We start from the raw sequence: 18959 nt of genomic DNA on the forward strand, positions 1-18959 counted from the left end.
ATGGACGTGCAGCACTTGGCAGAGGTCTTGTCATGGAAGGTACCAGCAAATGTGAGATACTTTTATGATTTCACTTTCTCCAAAAGAAAGGGAATAAAAGAAGAGGGGAGGAAATAAGACTAATTGCGAGAGATAAAGTACAAGGGTGAGGGAAGGAGTAAGGAGACGTGAAGGCAGCGTGGAGCAGCCGAGGGAGGAGATTGCTTTCACCACTTCCCAGCATCTATTGCAGATTCCACCCTCAAACATTTTGTAAGGACCCTTTATTCAAGGTAATGTTTGAACCCTGCTGAGCCAGTGGCATGGGTCTCTGAGAGAATCATTAACTTAATTTGACTATCTGGTTTGTGGATGCGTTTACTCTCATGTAAGTCAACAACATCCTGGGATTGGGACACACTTTCTGGGCACTGCTGGCCAGTCCCAAAATGGAACATAAGGAAGTGGTTCTTCTACTTCTTTTATTTCTGAAATCAGGTAAGACATAGTTTTTTTAATTATAATAATTATTTTTTCTCCCACAATGTAGTAAAAATACATATGCCATGGCTTTATGTGCAATTCGTTTAATTTTTGATTCATGAAACTCCCAGCTGAAAATCTTGTATAAGATTGAGGAATTCTTCAAGAAAGAAGTTTAATTTTCCTGTGAAGATTGTCAGGGTGCTGGAATGAATGGGCAGAGAAAATAATGGGTGATTTTTCAAGTCTAAATGAGTGCACCCACATAATGGCCAGTCTAATTGAAAAAGAGCCAATGTAGCTAACTATGCAAAGGATGGCTAAGCTCTTCGCCTGGTTCTCAGTTTGACTAATTTATATCATCTCTGTTATGGTGTCATGCTCCCCTCACTTGCAAGTTAAAACAATGAAATATCACTTTGAATATATTCTGTTCTCTCACCAGTTCATGGTGGCAGCAGGGTCGGGGACTCAGCATTTCTCTCTTTGTTACGGCCTGAAGAAGGCTTTCCATCGGTATACATTTGCCTCTTATCCCCAGAAAAATCACATGCATCCATTTGCCAGATGCTGTGTGCAGATAGTGATTCAACAAATACTCACTTAGCGCTTGGGTTAGGTCCCTACATTTTTACACATACATACATACCTGTGTGTGAATGTGAGTGTGAGTATGTGTCCTTTACAAATACTAGCTTCTTTAGCTCGTGGTATAGGTAGGGTAGCATATTCATCCTCATTTTATAAACAAAGAAATCTAGACTTAGGAAAATCATGTTATTTGCTCAGCGACCAAATTCTCAAATCTGGGAAATAAAGAAACCTGGATTTAAGCCAGGTTTCCCAGAAGGAATCTAGGGCTCTTCTCACTTTTCAGCTTTGTTTAAGCCTTTGAAAGAATATTCTAAACACGTCCTAGTAGTTCTTTTTCTTTTTTTTAAAAAAAAAAAGCTTTATTGAGATATAATTAACATATAGAATTCACCCATTTAAGGCATACAATCCAATGGATTGCAATATATTGAGAGTTGTGCAGCCACCATCAGAATAAATTTTAAAACTAGTCATACCCCCGAAAAGGCACTCCACTCTCCTTAGCTGTTACCCCCAATCTGCAGCTTCTGGCAACCACTAATCTACTTTCTGTATTTATATCTTTGCCATTTTGAACATTTCATACAAACGGAATCATACGATTTGCTAGTAGTTCTTCATGTAAATAACGTATACTTAAAATTCAATCTATAAATTACCAGATAAAATTTTACAAGTTGCACTTTAGAGTCAAATACATTTGAATTCAGTGGAAGCCATTCAAGGAACTATCAAAGAAAATACAGAGCAGGAGAAAATTAAAGAAATTTTTGTAAGAAATTGGGGTATGTTGGGGAGTATGAATATTATATTTCAATGCATGGAAACTAGGACATAGATCACTATGAACTTATTCAGTGGGCTACACCCAAAGGCTAGAACAAACTTCTTTGCCACAGGATTAACATGTGTTTTAACCAAGCTGGGGTGCACATTCTCTCATAAGCTCTTTTGGAAAGCCAGGCTTTCTGTGGATGTATCATCTTCCCAGTGTGCTGGAATGCCCAGGGAGAGGAAAAAGTTTCTTTTACAACCATGCTTAGTGGGAAGTGGAGAAACATCTTCCATTTCACAAATTATTAAGTCTTTTACACATGCAAATATGCATACACATTCACACACCAAAGTGAGGAAGAAATTCTCACACCATTAATAAAATACATTTGCATCAGTAGCAATATACATCTGCATTTTGCCTATAATATAAATGTATTTTTTCACTAAAATATTTGTTTGATGTTTCCTTCCAGCAAATAAGCCTATCAAATCCTATTGCCATATGAGTCCTAGAGGTGAATAAGAGAAAAAAAAATGGGGGAAAATTATTTCAAATTAAAAAGAAAAAAGCTTGATTCTGTTTTGGGATATTTCCTAGGGACATGAGCTGGAGAGGGGATCTCAGCAGTGGTGCGCTATGAAGCGTAATAACACGACACAGAAGTAACTTAATTGAAGGGGGAAATAAATGGAAGTTTTCTTTTTTTGAATATCAATTGTAGCCTGCTCTGCTATAGTTCAAAAAAACTCTTCAGAAAGTTTAACTGAACTCACTGTAGGACACACTTTGTGGATTTATTGTGTGTTTTGAAGTCACACGCTGAGCTATAGAATTAACCAAAACACAACACTTCTTGGAAATGAGAGTTCAAGTTGGCAGAAAGTGCAGGGTAAAGACATGGATATGGGCCTAAAGCATCTATTTCTTTGTGATCTTTTGATACATCTCTCAAGTGCTTTTTAGTGGATTAGGTTTAGAATGCATCAGCCAACTCCTGCTCAATAATCCATTTTTCCAGCCTGGAATGTCTTAAATTGAGGAAGGACAAAGTCCCAGAGGTGGGGAGCAGGGGGACTCTGGCCGAGGACTTTGCATGAATCGATGAGCGTGCATCCTCCTCCCTGTCCTGCCCCTTGTGCTCTGTGTACCCTCAGGAGGTCAGGATGGGCCTTTCTGAGAATGAGAATCTGTTCATCTGCCTTCCTACTGGATACTTGTCATCAGCATACAAACCAATGCGCTCTGCAGTGTGTCATCTTTCAGAACCTCTCCTGACCGCATGTTCCCTGGAGGGCTCTCTGTCTTCAGAGCCAGGCATGTCTCCTGCTGCCTCCTCCACTGTTCTCCTAGGCACTCTGTAACCCACTCCCTCTGCCTGCGGCCTCCACCACACCCCTCAAAGTGGTCGAGGTTGTCCTGTTGTCTAATTCCATGGAGCTTGGCTATCTTCATTTTATTAGCCTCTTTTGGCCTCTCACCCCTGTGAAAATCACTAGCATTCTATGCCAAGGATGGAGCTGGCATCTCCAGGCTTGGAACAGAGCTACCAAAGCTCAGCCAGATGTCCAGAAGAGCCTCAGGACGGGGGGCACTCTGCAGACTTGTGGTGGGAGCACAGCTGAGGCCCCCTTGGCCACCCTCTGCCACGACCAGGCAGAAAGCAGCTTTCGGACAGATTCGTTGTCTCAGATTTGATCTCAAAGAAAGACCAAGACCAGTATTTGTCCCAGGTTCTGCTTTTTTACAATTTCCTCTGAAATCCAGATACCTGTCAACACCTTGGAAAAACTGATTTCTTCCCAGTTAGTAGTGTTGTGTGACTGTCGTAAGCCCAGTACAAAAACGGCCTTCTTCGTTGGGGAGCTTCTTACCCTCCAGTGTTTTCTCAATTTTTGTCCAAGGTGGCAACATAATTTAGTTCAGTTCTTGTTTATTTCCAAAATCATCCATGCACCAAAATTTATGTATCTCAAGGAGGGACCGTTCAGAGGACACTTCCCACCAGTTAAAGTGACAGTGTCAGAACCAAAGCGCATATTGTAAGAAATCAAAGAATGGTCTCCAAGTTCCATTTCTACCCAGGGATGAACAAATCAACATCAATCTTGGTAACACAACTACCACTATGGTGCCTTACTCTTCTCTCATGACATGGCACAATCGATAGCAAACATAAAATTCGTTCTTATTTAAGGATTTATATCCACTAATATGGTAACATAGTAGTGGTTCCATAGTTCTAACCTGTTTATCAATCCAGTTAATCTTTTACTATCTTGCAATCTGTTAATGAAACTGCTTTTCTTTGTTTTATAATTTCAACTTTTAGAGTCAGGGGTACATGTGCAGGTTTGTTACATAACTAAATTGCGTGACACTGAGCTTTGGGGTACAAATGATCCCATCACCCAGGTAGTGAGCTAAATACCTACTAAACAGGTACTTTTTTAGCCCTTGCCTCCCTCCCTCTCTCCCTTCTCTGGTAGTCCCCAGTGTCTTTTGTTGCCATCTTTATTTATGTCCACATGCCCAACTGTGTGTTCTTAACCAAACATTTTGATTCATAGCTACCCATTCTACTTCCAGTAAACAGCAAGTTTTATTTGGTTAATGCTAACCAAATAGACTAAAAGGAAGTCATGACAATTAGACATTGGCGTTGATTTACTGACCGTTTGTTCCACTTGGATCTCCCACCTCTAGGTCAAGGAGAGCCTCTGGATGACTATGTGAATACCCAGGGGGCTTCACTGTTCAGTGTCACTAAGAAGCAGCTGCGGGCAGGAAGCATAGAAGAATGTGCAGCAAAATGTGAGGAGGAGAAAGAATTCACCTGCAGGTATTTTCATTGTCGTTGCATCTACCCAGAAATCTGTAATTCAGATGGCAAGTAATTTACTCACAAATTTATTAACGATTTAAGAGGAAAGAGAAATTTATGGAGCCAGAGTTTGGAGCTATATTTGCTCATAGTATGTGAAGCCATACTAACAGCTTCTTGTTAAGGTTTATTGGAGTCTTTGTTAGAAAAATACCCTAAAAGGAAGTTATTTGTTTTTACTCTGGACATAAACATTAGCAGTTACTGTTCTCAGCTCCAGTTTTTAACATCATCATCAGTAAATGTTTGTTGAGGATCATGTGAATGAAGGTGTCCTAGATAGATCTGAGCAATGACTTATAGCTACAAGATCCAGCGCCTGCCCTTTAGTATTTAAGGTGTAGTCAAAGAAACTGGATATAATGTTAAAAAAAAAAAAAAAAAAGACAGCCCAAGTGAGGTACAGGCATAATCAATGCATGCTCTACCCAGATCCAGAAGAAAGAACAGTGCCTAAGGTTGAGGCAGCTAAAGAAGGCTCAGGGAGGAGGTGGGAACTGAGCTGGGTTTGGAGTTGACAGAGCTCTTGACAAGCACCAGGAAGGCAGGGGAAGATGTGGCCCTGCACCTTCTGAGGGGGACCATTAACAGATCAAGTTGACTAAAGCAGAGACTTTGTGTAGGCGATGGGCCTGGGAAGGTAGCTATGGACGCCAGACTGAGCACCCATAGCAGGACCACGGGATGGAGATGGGAGGGATCGGGGCCAGGGCGGGGTGGAATGTGGAGCAGAGGTTCAGGGGAACTGATCAGAGTTGGGAGGTCATGGAGACGGACTATCTTGGGGAATGGGTTCAAAGCAACCAGAGTTGCTTCTTTCCAACCCAAAAACAAAAATTAAGAAGATGAGTGAAGAAGAAGCAAAGCAGTTGAAACAGAAAGAAAGAGAAAATTATGAGGGAGAGAAGGTAAGGGCATGAGAGAACAAGATTTACTGCCACGTTGGTGTATTTTGTTCAGTACTTCATCGATGCCATGCCCAAATAACTGAAAGAGGCAGCAATTCTGAGCTCTCTGGTCCCTCAAGATATTCAATGATCTTTAGCATGTCTCACTTATTAATAAACATTTGTTTTCTTTAAATAAAGAAAAATACTTATTGGATTTCCTGCTTCGTTCTGCAGGGCATTCCAATATCACAGTAAAGAGCAACAATGTGTGATAATGGCTGAAAACAGGAAGTCCTCCATAATCATTAGGATGAGAGATGTAGTTTTATTTGAAAAGAAAGGTGAGTACATTTTCTTCCTCCTCCTCCTACTGTCCTCCCCATCCTCCCACTCTTCCTCCTTCTCTATTCTATCTTTAATTTATGAGACCAGAGGATGAAGGCACTATGGTGTTGTAAAATTGAATTCTGAGTTAGGACAGGATTTGATTACTAACTAACCATGTCAGCTTGAGTATATTACTTCACCTTTTAAATTTTTTGTTGTTCAAAAAATGAAAAGATCAGATTTACAAAATCACTTCTACCTCTATGACCCTGAAAATAAGATTTTTAAAATATTATTTTATATTTAACAAGGAGATGGGAAGTCTAAGCATTCCTTTTGATCTTGGCTTATTCTGCAGGGTGACCATGGTCCTCGGGCCCTAACATCTGGACGAAGCCTTGTAAAATAGAAATCCTGAGGTGTTTTAATCCTCAGAAACATTTGGATTGGGACACAAATCTTATTTTTACTCTTAAATTTTTCACATTTTGGGGGACATGGTCTATATTTTTCTCAGATTTCTGAAATGTTGTCTTTTAAAAATGTGTAAAAGTTACAGTTCCTTTTCTATAGTTTGTTTTAAAATGTGGGTCAGTAGTCCCACTGCTCAGAATAAGAGGCAGACAGGATTTAATAGAATTGCATGCCTTTGTAGATGTGCAAATGTTTCATTAAGCATATGAATATTTGAAGGGATGTATGACACTTTAAAAACTATTTCCTCTACTGTGTTGGTGGCCAGGTATTCAGACGGTTAATAATGACAATTTAGCTCTCCAAATATGCTGCATCACAGGTGTTAAAGAGGACCGGAAACACCTTAGTTCTTGTATTCTTGAGGATGACTTGCCATATTGTGTCTAGTATCACGGCAAAACTCTAAGTAGCATTTTAAATAGTATTTATTTGGGTTGGAATTATTTCTACGCATTGACTCATCTTCCTGGGTTTCATTAGCTGTACGCATTGTATTTTCTTCCTTACCACTATTTATCTTGAATTCTTGAGATGAAAGTACAGATTAAATCTAAACTTTATCTGGTGAAGTTATTAGTTCTTACAAGTAGCAAGCAAACGGTAAACTAAATAGGATCACCTAATTGTACCAGATTTAAAAAAAAAAAAAAGCCTGATTCTCTCTACAAAATGCTAACATTTAAATATGTCATTTGTAAATTGTTAACCAGAAGGAACATGGGAATGACTGTAGGTTGAGTTTGAAGTCTGAAGTTTGAAGGCTTAGTTTGCTTGTTTTCAAAGTGACAGAAGGGAGCAAAAGGTTATATAAACTCCGGTGGGTACATACAAACAAAAAAGAAGTGAAATGTCAAAAGTCAGTCATTTTTTGGTCCTTGTTTCTTTGCTGTGGGATATTGACCTGCTGCTAACTTACCTGCCAGGGTTTTGCCAGGAACAATCAGTGTTAGATCACATTTACTTCTGCCACTTGCCACCAGCCACACTGCCTTCACCGAGTCCAAGACCCTATCGCCACTGGTTGGGGCTACTTGTAGCTGTACACATGATCTCTAAGAAATGTAACTTCCCTGTTTAAAGCCCTTCCTAGTGCCCTTAAAATAAGGCCCAAAGACTTCCCAAATGTGCTAGGGCCCGGCATTATTTAAGTAACCCCCGGCTGCTGTTTGCTTGGCTTGCTAAACTTTTCTACACTGGCCTTACTTCTCTTCCTTCACCACCCCAAGCACACGCCCTCCTGCCTGGGACCCCCTTCACCTTTGTCCTGCTGTGCCAGCTCCTTCTTATCTCCTAGGTGTCAGCTCAATCATCACCTCCTTTGCAAATCTTCCTTGACCCCTAGACCTCCCTTTCACAAAGTACCTTCAGTTTACACTTTTGATGAGTGTCTTATGTCTACTGTAATACTATGTCCCAATGAAGATGTACTTGCAATCATAATATGTAGTATTGGGTTAAAAGCATTAGTTTGCTGTAGGTATGTTAGGAGTACTTTCCCCATGTGATTGATCAATGAATTAGAAAATGGCTAAAGTGGGCAACCTTAAATGATGGTGCAAATATACCTTAAACATTTTATATTTTCATTGAAAACACAAGTGTACTTGACACCTTTTGATGTAGAGCAGAGGCTTTTTTTCTTCGAATATGGGGTTACCAGTAGAAGGTCTCTGGTGCATTTCCTGCATAAACTATGCTCTAGTGCAACATCTACAATAATTACTTTCCTTATTTTTTAAGTGGACCATATCTTGACATTTATTAATCAATCTGAATGTGTAAAACCTTTAGATTTTTGTGAATTCCTCCTCAAGCTTTATAGTCAACTATGTGAGTGGATTGCCCTCCATAGATTTGATAGCAATTTTTTAAATGATTCATGTTTCAACTTGTTAAAAACATTTAATTTAGTTAAAAACCAAACAAAAAAGAGCTTTGTTTCTTTTTACATTCATTTATCAGTTTAGATCATCTTTAATTAAATATAAATGTAAGAAAGTTGGAAAATGCAAAGAAATGACTCGTTGTAAGCACATAACTCACGTGGGGGGAACAGACATGGGTGGGCACACTAGCAAACACCTGCCAGCTGCATGTGGACCCAGGTGGGCACCGGACTGTTTTAAACACAGGAGAGGGCCCATTGTCTAACTGGTGAGTTGGTTGAGTGGAAGCTGGTTGAGAAATTTTACTGCAAACCATTTACAGTAGACCACAATTTTATAGACCTGTTTGGCACTTTTTCATATCACTGGGAGCCTGAAGAAATAGAAGTGGGTTGGATCTCTTTCAGCCTCTGAAAAGCCTGCCATTCCCCCATCTAAAAAGCCCTTTCCCCATTCTCTCACTCTGTCTCATCATGTATGTAACATGTATCATCATTAAGTGATCTCATTTTATATTGTTTCCTTGAATATTTCCTGTAACCCCCCTGCCTGATTCCACTAGAATGCGAGCTCCATGACGGCCAAGCCTCTGGCTGCACTGTGCCCCGTGTGTCCCCAGCATCCTGGTGGGGCTCGATACACAGAGAGCTCATAAGTAGCATTTGAATACATGAATCAAAGTATGGAATGGCTCAGTTTACTGCAGCCTTTTTGCAGATGCAAAAGATGATCTTTTAGAAAGCAGAAACAGGGGGGGTCTGGTGCATGAGATCTTTTTCTCAATGTGACTATGCTGTGCAGACCTTCATGTGGTGTCTTGTGAAAGACTTTGACCACTGTGTGGACTTCCCTTCAGTGTATCTTTCAGAGTGCAAGACTGGGAATGGAAAGAACTACAGAGGGACGATGTCCAAAACAAAAAATGGCATCACCTGTCAAAAATGGAGTTCCACTTCTCCCCACAGACCTAGGTAAGACTTTCCCTTTCATCTTTGTGTTCATCTACTGTAAAGTTGTCCCTCTGTGTCTGTGAGGGATTGGTTCCAGGACCCCTGTGGCTACCAAAATCCATGCTTCTCAAGTCCCTTATATAAAATGGTGCAGTATTTGCATATAACCTACATACCTTCTCTTGTATAATCCCTAATATAATGTAAATGCTATGTAATCGTTGTTATACTGTATTGTTTTTATTTGTATTATGTTTTATTGTCATATTGTTATTTTCTCTCATCTTTTTCAAGTTTTTTCCATCCACAGTTGGTTGAATTTTTGGATGTGGAACCCATGGATACAGAGGGCCAACTGTATTTAGGATAATTTCATCACTTTTAATTCAAACCAGAATATGTGAATAAGCAGACAGAAAGAATCTTTTTGAAGTCGATGTTCAACTATTTTTGGCACCATAGTAGAACATGGTTGCTTTCTATTTTTTCTTGGGTACGGAGGTTTCTTGAAGACCTAGAACGTAGAAGAATGCCTAGTTAAAAAAAATCAATGAAACTACGAGTTTTAGGCCAAATCTGAGAAAAGACCAAAGATGACTATGTTTGGGACTGAAGTAAACATATCAAGTTAGAACTCTCATCACACGTTCGACTCAAATTGTGGAGCAAAATAGTAAATAAAATATAAAAATGAAAATGAAAATACGTGAAATTCAAATGTCGCAACTTGCCTATTACTTATTTTAGTGCATTTTTTTGTACTTTTCCCAGTTTGGTGTTAGGTGGCATTAAGTTCTCAGTAATGATGCTTATCAAATAGGAACTTAATGCCTGTTACTCACCTTTATCCATTCCCCCAACACTCAACAAATTGCCTTTGCTATATCCCTATGAGATGAGCAGATCAAATATTCCCTGTGAGTTAATGAAAACTGATTCAACCAAATGGCGAAGTTAGAGACTATCGAGGGCCATGGAGACACTCTGGGCCACTTTTATGAGGTAGTCTAGGCTCATCTTTATGAGGGAACTGAGGTCTCGGGGGGTGGGGGTTACCCAAAATAGGTTCACAGAAGAACCAGAAATAAAACCTGCCTTTCTAGACTGTAAGTCTTGTGATTTTCATCTAAATGGTTGTCTCTATACAGCAACTCATCTCTAGAACTGAAAATAAGCTTAAATCCCTCCTCCATCCTCAATAATTCAAGTTGCATTTCAGAGAAAACTAGGACTTTGGAATCAGACAGATCAACTTGGAATTCTTGATCTGCTTCTTCATAGCTATTTATGCTTAGGCAAGTTTTGTTTTGTTTTGTTTTACGTTGCCACTCAGTCTTCTCATCTGTAAAATAGGGATAATAACACCTTCCTCAAATGGTTTTTTTTATTAGGACTAAAAGAGAGAACGTGTAGAAAGATGTTAGTGGAATTCCTGGCACATAGTTCACATGGACAAAATGGTATTAACTATGAAAATTTTTAGAGAGAAAAGGGTAACCGACAAAAGCAGGTGTTTGGAATGAATTAAGACCATGACAGGCTTTTGAGGCCTTTATATTTCTCCTGACTGTGCAATAAAAATATTTTGGCTCTCTGTCTAAGACTTGGCTGTCACAGTAGCAATGGTAATATTAGCTACTGTGCCAGAAGCGGCCTATCAATAGAGAAATTGAAAATCTGACCACACAAATGCTGCAGCACCCAGCTGAAATGCATTTGGATGACAATCTCAGATGGGAATCGAGAGCATCTCCTTCTGCCTTGCTAATAGCAAGCTGATTTTTAGAATATAGTCTAAGTGCTTCTTTTCCATCCTCTCCAGATTCTCACCTGCTACACACCCCTCAGAGGGACTGGAGGAGAACTACTGCAGGAATCCAGACAACGATGCACAGGGGCCCTGGTGCTATACTACTGATCCAGAACACAGATATGACTACTGCGACATTCCCGAGTGTGAAGGTCAGGAGTGGCTCTAGAAAATGTTTTCATTTCTGCCCTTCACCTGTAAAATAATTTGTTGTAAAGCCCCTTCCCACACGGATATTATTAATAATTGAGTAATGTATTCACCTCTCGGAAAGGAGCAAAACCCCAGAATTAACCTGAATTTTTTTTTTTTTTTTCTGAGACAGAGTTTTGCTCTTGTTGCCCAGGCTAGAGTGCAATGGTGCGATCTCGGCTCACCACAACCTCCTCCTCCGGGTTCAAGAGATTCTCCTACCTCAGCCTCCCAAGTAGCTGGGATTACAGGCATGTGCCACCATGCCTGGCTAATTTTATATTTTTAGTAGAGACAGGGTTTCTCCATGTTGGTCAGGCTGGTCTTGAACTCTCGACCTCAGGTGATCCGCCTGCCTCAGCCTCCCAAAGTGCTGGGATTACAGGCGTGAGCCACCATGCCCAGAAGACCTGAATTATTTTTATTAAAATGTTACATCAACATGTACAAATATAAAACTACATCTAAACTCTAAGTACAAACTTCTTATGCTTAAAACTCTTACACAGTGTTAACCCCAAGACAGATTTGCAATTAAGTAGTTAAAATAAAACAACAAAGTCAATAAAAATCAAATAAACAATATACATTTAATGCGGTAGACTCTGCTGTTTTGCTGAAGCTAAGCAAGGAACCAGTTTTTAAATCAGCAATCCATTATTTTAATGGACTGACCAATTTAATAGTGCACCTCAAAGGTCAATGCTAAAAAATTAAAAAAAAAATCCTACTGAAAAAACTGTCATCGTTTCACATTTCTGGCTACATTTATTAGTGTAAAAGGGAATGAATAAAGGTGAGATTTGTGTGACAGTATGGATATGGTACTGTGTGACAACTCAGTTCTCCCATCACTTCCACCTATTTGAATCATGGGGATCCTTTATTTGTACACCATGTTATAGGTATTTGCCCTTAAGCACCACCAATGCATCACTTTTATATTAAGTCTGCCCCTGTTTTCCTTAGTACTCCATAAAATTTAAGTCACATATTACTCTGCCTCACCATGTTACTTCAATAATTCTGAATCAAAGTTTAAGTTTGTGAATAATTTTGCAAAACAGAGCCAATCATGCTTCTCAACAACATAAAAAGAGAAGCGCTGTCACTTCAGGTGAATATTGTTCTCCGTGAGGCCATGAGCATAAACAAAAACTCCAGACTAAAACCCTGAGATGGTACCAGGTCATTCAGCAGTCTGCGGAATGATCAGAATAATTTCATACAAAGTTTTAAAGATCATTATTGAAATGAAGATGCCAAATATTGAAAACTCCTAATGGAGAACGTAGACTCCTGAGAATATAGGCACCCCTGGCTCCCCATTGGCCTGTGCATCCTCATCTAAGGACACGGCATCACGGAAATTCTGAACTTGGTTATGACTACAATAGTTGAGGGGGTATTGACTAAAATATGTGAATGTTACAGTTTAAAAGGAAAATGACATTTGGATTATGCTAGAAAATCCTGAGTCCTTATTGCCAATTTTATTGCCAAGTGCCTGTTGTGAATTACATCGGAATGAGAGGCAAGTCGCACTTAAGTGAGTAGGATTCTGGTTTTTACTCTCTATTTTGCTTCATCCATTTCAGTTTTCTTCTTCCTCTCTGTCCTTCCTTCACGCCCTGTCCAGAGGCATGTATGCATTGCAGTGGAGAAAATTATGACGGCAAAATTTCCAAGACCATGTCTGGACTGGAATGCCAGGCCTGGGACTCTCAGAGCCCACACGCTCACGGATACATTCCTTCCAAGTAAGTCTCACTGGGAAAAACATTCCATGTTTAAGGCTCTGCAGCTCTATCAGACATTTTCTGTCATTTAGATATTTTGGCATTCCTCAAGAAGTGAATGCCTGATACTTTCAATTTCAAACCTAACCTCCTTCCACAATATTGCAAGTGAAATACGCATTTTTGCTGCTCAAAATGTGGTCCATGGGTCAGCAGCAGGGATGTTTTCTGAGAGTTTTTTAGAAATCCAGAATGTCACACCCTCTGAATCTGATTTGAATAATAACCAGATCCTCAGCTGATGTGCACACACATTCAAGCACTAATGTCGGTATGAATACATTAACATCTGTCTTGAGAAATACACACACACGTTGCTGATGTATTTTCCAAATATTTTCCTTTTCTCTTTACTCCTTGTCTTTCTTTTCCCTTTACTCCTTGTCTTTCTTTTCCCTTTGTACCAACGAGATTCAAGTCTCCCAACCTTTGACCTATGAGCAGACGTCATGGATTTTTGAATCCCTGATGTTTTATGTGTATTTACATCAGTGCATTTTTCTGGAATGAGGATTCATAACTTCCATCAGATTCTCTAAGGGGACCATGAATTTAAAATGAGAATCAGCTTCTTGCTCTAGAAAGTCATGATGGTTCCTAGAATAAGGTTTTGTGAGTATTCTATTTCACATTAATTGTGCTGGAAAACACCTCCCATTCCACAGTCGCTTCTGGTCTTCCTCTTCATTCTATGATGACTACAGGGCCATACCAGGGCTTTCAAGAATGCAGTAGTGAGGATGAGCCACAGATTCCACGGTGGAAAGCAGCTCTACTGAATTTGTACACCTCCCATTCCAAATAGCCAACTTAAAACACAGCAGCTGCCATTTTCCTTCAAAGGAGAAATACAGGAAAGGCCTAAGGGTCCAAAACTGGGTAAAGGCACTTCCAGGAAACCAGAAGGAGAAGAGGATTGCCTAAGCCACTGCTGGCTCCTCTTTCCATCCTGGTAAGCATTTACAATCTCAGAGAGGGAATAAATAAACGCAGAGGGCCAGCAGGCATGGAGTGCATCCAACAGCCCTAGCCACTGGGCCCCACTGAGGAAGGATCCAGCCCCATACTGCATGGTGAGACACTTGCAGGAGCACAGCTTCTCCTCTCGGTTTTTCTAAGCTTCAAGGCTGGTGGGAGCAGAGCCTGGTAGACCAGAAGGACCATTCCTTTAAGTTATGAAGATGCCCATTTCTTGGCTCTATTAGGTACCAGATGAGTATCTTTAGGCAGGGAGCACTTTGCATTTTAAAGACTGCTATTATTTGTGGTTGAATAACTGGAGTTTGCTTACATCAATTTTCCAGATGGCCACAATGATAAGGTCACTGATTCTGTTGAGAGATTTTTACACATGTAAACTGTTAGAAAAACAGTGCTTGGCAGCTGGGAATGGTGGCACATGCCTGTAGTCCTAGTTACCTAAAGGGCTGAAGCAGGAGGATTGCTTGAGTGAGTTCAAGGAGTTCAAGGCAAGCCTGGGCAATAAGTGGGACCCTGTCTCTAAAAACAAAACAGAAAAAGAAAGTCCGTGGAATACGGGGCCAACCTTGTTTCCTAGTTGCCATCTCTGAACACAGCCTTCGTCCGATTACCTCCTCCATGCCCCACTGTGCCTGGAACACAGCAGGTGCTCAATGTTTGCTCTTGAAAAAGAGTCTCATCCATGAACGTAAATGTTCGGCGCTACTAAAATCTTTCTTGTCCATTCAGATTTCCAAACAAGAACCTGAAGAAGAATTACTGTCGTAACCCCGATGGGGAGCCACGGCCTTGGTGTTTCACCACCGACCCCAACAAGCGCTGGGAACTTTGCGACATCCCCCGCTGCAGTGAGTATGGAGCACACCCAGATTCCAGGATTGTGACCTGCCCTGTTCTTGAAATCAAAAGAAAACGTGTCACTGCCTGAGTGCAGCCTCTGAAAAGTGACCTACAAGTCCTATGGGATGTTATTGGTCTTTATTTTATTGCTGGTTTAAAACAGTTATGGTTATTGGTTACTGTAGGTGATTGATCAGAGCGTCCATTTATCATGTTTTTCTTTCTTTGCAACTGAAACTTCTGCCTCAGGAGTTCACTGAAATGTAGGCTTTGGGTGTTGTTCATCCTATTCTCTCTGTGCTAAAGGGAAATCAGACCCATGCTCTCTGACACATGGATTTCATTTTCAACCAGAGTTCTAATAGTTGTTTTGTAAACAAAGAGTGTCTTTGTTTACAATGTTCAGGTCTGTGGGTGTCCAGTTTTTCCACCTTGGGGAGCAGAGGGTGAGGGGTGGGGGTGGGGAAGAGTTCAGGAGGAGAAGATGAAATGGCAGACCTAGTAGAAATGATGTGGAGTAAACAATTTTATCATATTTTCCCCTCTGAGAATTTGAAGCAAAGGATTACACACTAAGACAAATACAGGCATGAAAGGTTAAAAAGGATTCAGTGAGGGTTGGCCTCCCCTCCTTTCCTCTGGCATGTGTCCTTTGAAAGCGGAAGTTCCTCAGGCATTCTCCCTTTTTATGAATATTAATTTCTCTTTTTTTTCAGTTTCTCTTTTTGTCATCTTTTTTTCCTCAAGAATATCTTGATTTCTGGATGCACACACTTTTCCTTGGAGGTGTTTTTTGCCTTCTTTCCATGGACTCTTTCCCTGTTGTTTGGCTTTTATGGCATGTTGGGTGCGATTCAGTCATGTCTACTCAGTGAATAATTTATTCTTCAGGAAAGAGAGTGGACCTCTGGTGTATGTGAGAATTCGGGGTGTGAGATGACACGTGTTGATACTTACCAGGTAGGAAGAACTGAGCAAAGAGAACATAGAAAGAAGCATCTACCCAAGGGTCTTTCTCTGAAGGAGTTCCTTGTGAAAGGGTCTCATAGGCATAGATGCTACTAAATTGATTTCATCTGAAAACATGAAACAGTTTTCAAGTGCCAAATTCCAAGAGAGGCTGAGCAGAAGCCAAGACAGGCCAGAGCACCTCGCAGCCATCCTCCTTAACATCCATCTGTGTATTCTCTATTTTAAAATTATTCATTGTAGGGCTGGGCGCGGTGGCTCACGCCTGTAATCCCAGCACTTCGGGAGGCCGAGGTGGGCGGATCACGAGGTCAGGAGTTCAAGACCAACTTGGCCAATATGATGAAACCCCACCTCTACTAAAAATACAAGAAAATTAGCCAGGTATTGTGACACACACCTGTAGTCCGAGCTACTCGGGAGGCTGAGGCAGGAAAATGACTTGAACCCAGGAGGCGGAGGTTGCAGTGAGCTGAAATCGTGCCACTGACTCCAGCCTGGGCGACAGAGCGAGACTCCATCTCAAAAAATATATATATTCATTGTAATTTATTTTGCCCATTCAAGCAACACCTCCACCATCTTCTGGTCCCACCTACCAGTGTCTGAAGGGAACAGGTGAAAACTATCGCGGGAATGTGGCTGTTACTGTGTCCGGGCACACCTGTCAGCGCTGGAGTGCACAGACCCCTCAAACACATAACAGGACACCAGAAAATTTTCCCTGCAAGTAAGTCCCCTCCTGTCTCATTCTGCTGCTATGGAATGTGAAATCCCATTGACTTTGCCTTAGTTTTAGTTACTGTAGGAACGCAGGATAAAGTATTCTGGAAGAAAAACTGATCTAGTCATAAGTAAAGGAAATGAACTTTAGCACATTTTTTCCCGTAACAGTTGTTCTCAAAGTGTGGTTCCCCAGACTTTTTTCTTTTTGGAAAGCTAAACTCACAATCACTTCTTTTTCAGAAATTTGGATGAAAACTACTGCCGCAATCCTGACGGAGAAAAGGCCCCATGGTGCTATACAACCAATAGCCAAGTGCGGTGGGAGTACTGTAAGATACCGTCCTGTGACTCCTCCCCAGTATCCACGGAACAGTTGGATCCCACAGGTAAGCAAGGGTATGGGAGCTTACTGAGGGCCCAAGTGCTCTCCTTATTTTTGTATACCAGTGGCATCATCACAATATACAGTAGCTTTGTTAGTTTAATGCTATTGTGGTCAGAAAGTGTGCCCTGTATGATTTCAGTTTTTTTTAGATTTGTTGAGGTTTGTTTTATGGTTCAGAATATAGTCATCTTGGTGAATGTTTCATGTGCTCTTGAAAAGAATGTGTCTTCTGCGGTTGTTGGGTGGGGTGTTCCCTCAAGGTCATTTAGGTGAAGTTGGTTGCTGGTGTTCTTCTGTATCCTTACTGATTGTCTGTCTCCTCCTTCATTGACTACTGTGGATGAATAGTGATGTGTCCAACTTTAACTGTAAATTAGTCTATTTCTCTTTTAGATCGTAACTCTGTTTTGTATATTTTGAAGCTCTGTTGTTAGGCACATATGTATTTAGGATTGTTATGTCTTCTAGACGAAAGGAGCCCTTTATCTTTACGTAATGTTTCTTCTTATCTCTGGGAATATTCCTTCTTCTGAAGTTCTGAACTCTCTTTATGGTGATATAAATACAGTCTCACAGCTCTATGTTCACTAGTATTTGTATGATATATCTTTTAAATTTGTATGATATATCTTTTAAATTTACCTCAGCTTTTAAATTGAGATGTTCAAACCATTTGCATTAATGCAATTGTTAATAGAGTTGAATTTACATCTACCATCAAGTTAGTTATTTCTCTTTGTCCCATTTAAATTTTGTTCCTTTTTTCATCTTTTTCTGCTTTCATTTAGATTGAGTTTATCTCCACTACTCATTTAGTAAATTAATTTTTAATGGTTTTAGTATTTTCCACAATGTTTATAATATACATTTTTTACTTTTCACATTCCACCTTCAAATGATATAATTCTACTTGACATATAAAAACCTTACATCATTGCAGTTCTACTTCCACCCTCCCAAAATGCTATACTATTACTCTTTGTAATAGAAGCTTACTTTTACTATGTTACACATCTCACAATACATTGACACTATTTTTGCCCTAATAGTTGTGTTTTAAAGTGATCAAGAATAAAACCATTTTAAATATTTTCTTTCTTTATTTATTTTACCATATCTGGTGCTTCTCATCTATTGGGGTAGATCTCAATTTCCATCTGGTGTCAGTTTCTTTCTGTGAAAAACAACCTTTAGCATTTTTTGTAGCACAGGTCTGCTACTGCTGAAGTCTTTCAAATTTTGAGTGTCTGAAAAAGTATTTTACCTTCAGTTTTTAAAAGTAATTTTGCTGAATGTAGATACTGGGTTGAGAGTTTCATTCCTTGCAACACTTTAATGATGATGTTCCATTATCTTCTGTTTTAAATAGTTTGACTAGTAATCTGATCTTTGTTCCTATGTTTTCAATAGGTCATTTTTCTCTGACTACCTTTAAGATTTTCTCATCTTTGTTTTTCAACAGTTTGACTATGATGTGTTTATTATTAATTTCCTTGTGTTTAATCTGCTTGAGGTATTCTGAGTTCCTAGATTTGTAGATTGTTGATTTTTTCTTTTCTCTTTTTTCTCTCTTTTTTTTTTTTTTTTTTTTTTTTTTTAAGATGGAGCCTCACTCTGTCACCCAGGCTGGAGTGCAGTGGCGCAATCTCGGCTCACTGCAACCTCCACCTCTCAGGTTCAAGTGATTCTCTTGCTTCAGCCTCCTGAGTAGCTGGGACTACAAGCATGTGCCACCAGGCCCAGCTAATTTTTGTATTTTTGGTAGAGACAGAGTTTCGCCATGTTGGCCGGACTGGTCGCAAACTTCTGACCTCAGACGGTTCATCACCTTGGCCTCCCAAAGTGCTGACAGTACAGGTGTGAGCAACCGTGCCCAGCCTAGATTGTTGATTTTCATTGTCCTTGTAAAATTCATAGCCATTATCTGTTCAAATGTTTCTTTTTGCACTTTTCTCTCTCTGTATTTTCCTTTTGGGACTCTAAGTACCACGTGTTTGGGACTCTAAGTACCC

At 40.1% G+C, this 18959-nt stretch overlaps 1 protein-coding gene across 1 annotated transcript in view; it reads left to right on the forward strand.

Annotated features, from left to right (window-relative positions):
- Positions 1-396: 396 nt before the first annotated feature.
- PLG (plasminogen) overlaps positions 397-18959 on the forward strand; it is a 57522-nt gene continuing 38959 nt past the window's right edge. The window contains 9 exon segments of the mRNA NM_001132563.2: positions 397-477; positions 4538-4673; positions 5840-5946; positions 9152-9266; positions 11068-11207; positions 12887-13007; positions 14757-14875; positions 16404-16566; positions 16803-16948. Coding sequence (NP_001126035.1) covers positions 429-477; positions 4538-4673; positions 5840-5946; positions 9152-9266; positions 11068-11207; positions 12887-13007; positions 14757-14875; positions 16404-16566; positions 16803-16948 — 1096 coding nt within the window. The 5' untranslated portion in view covers positions 397-428.

This window comes from Pongo abelii, chromosome 5, assembly GCF_028885655.2.
Source record: "Pongo abelii isolate AG06213 chromosome 5, NHGRI_mPonAbe1-v2.0_pri, whole genome shotgun sequence".
Classification (NCBI taxonomy): Eukaryota; Metazoa; Chordata; class Mammalia; order Primates; family Hominidae; genus Pongo; species Pongo abelii.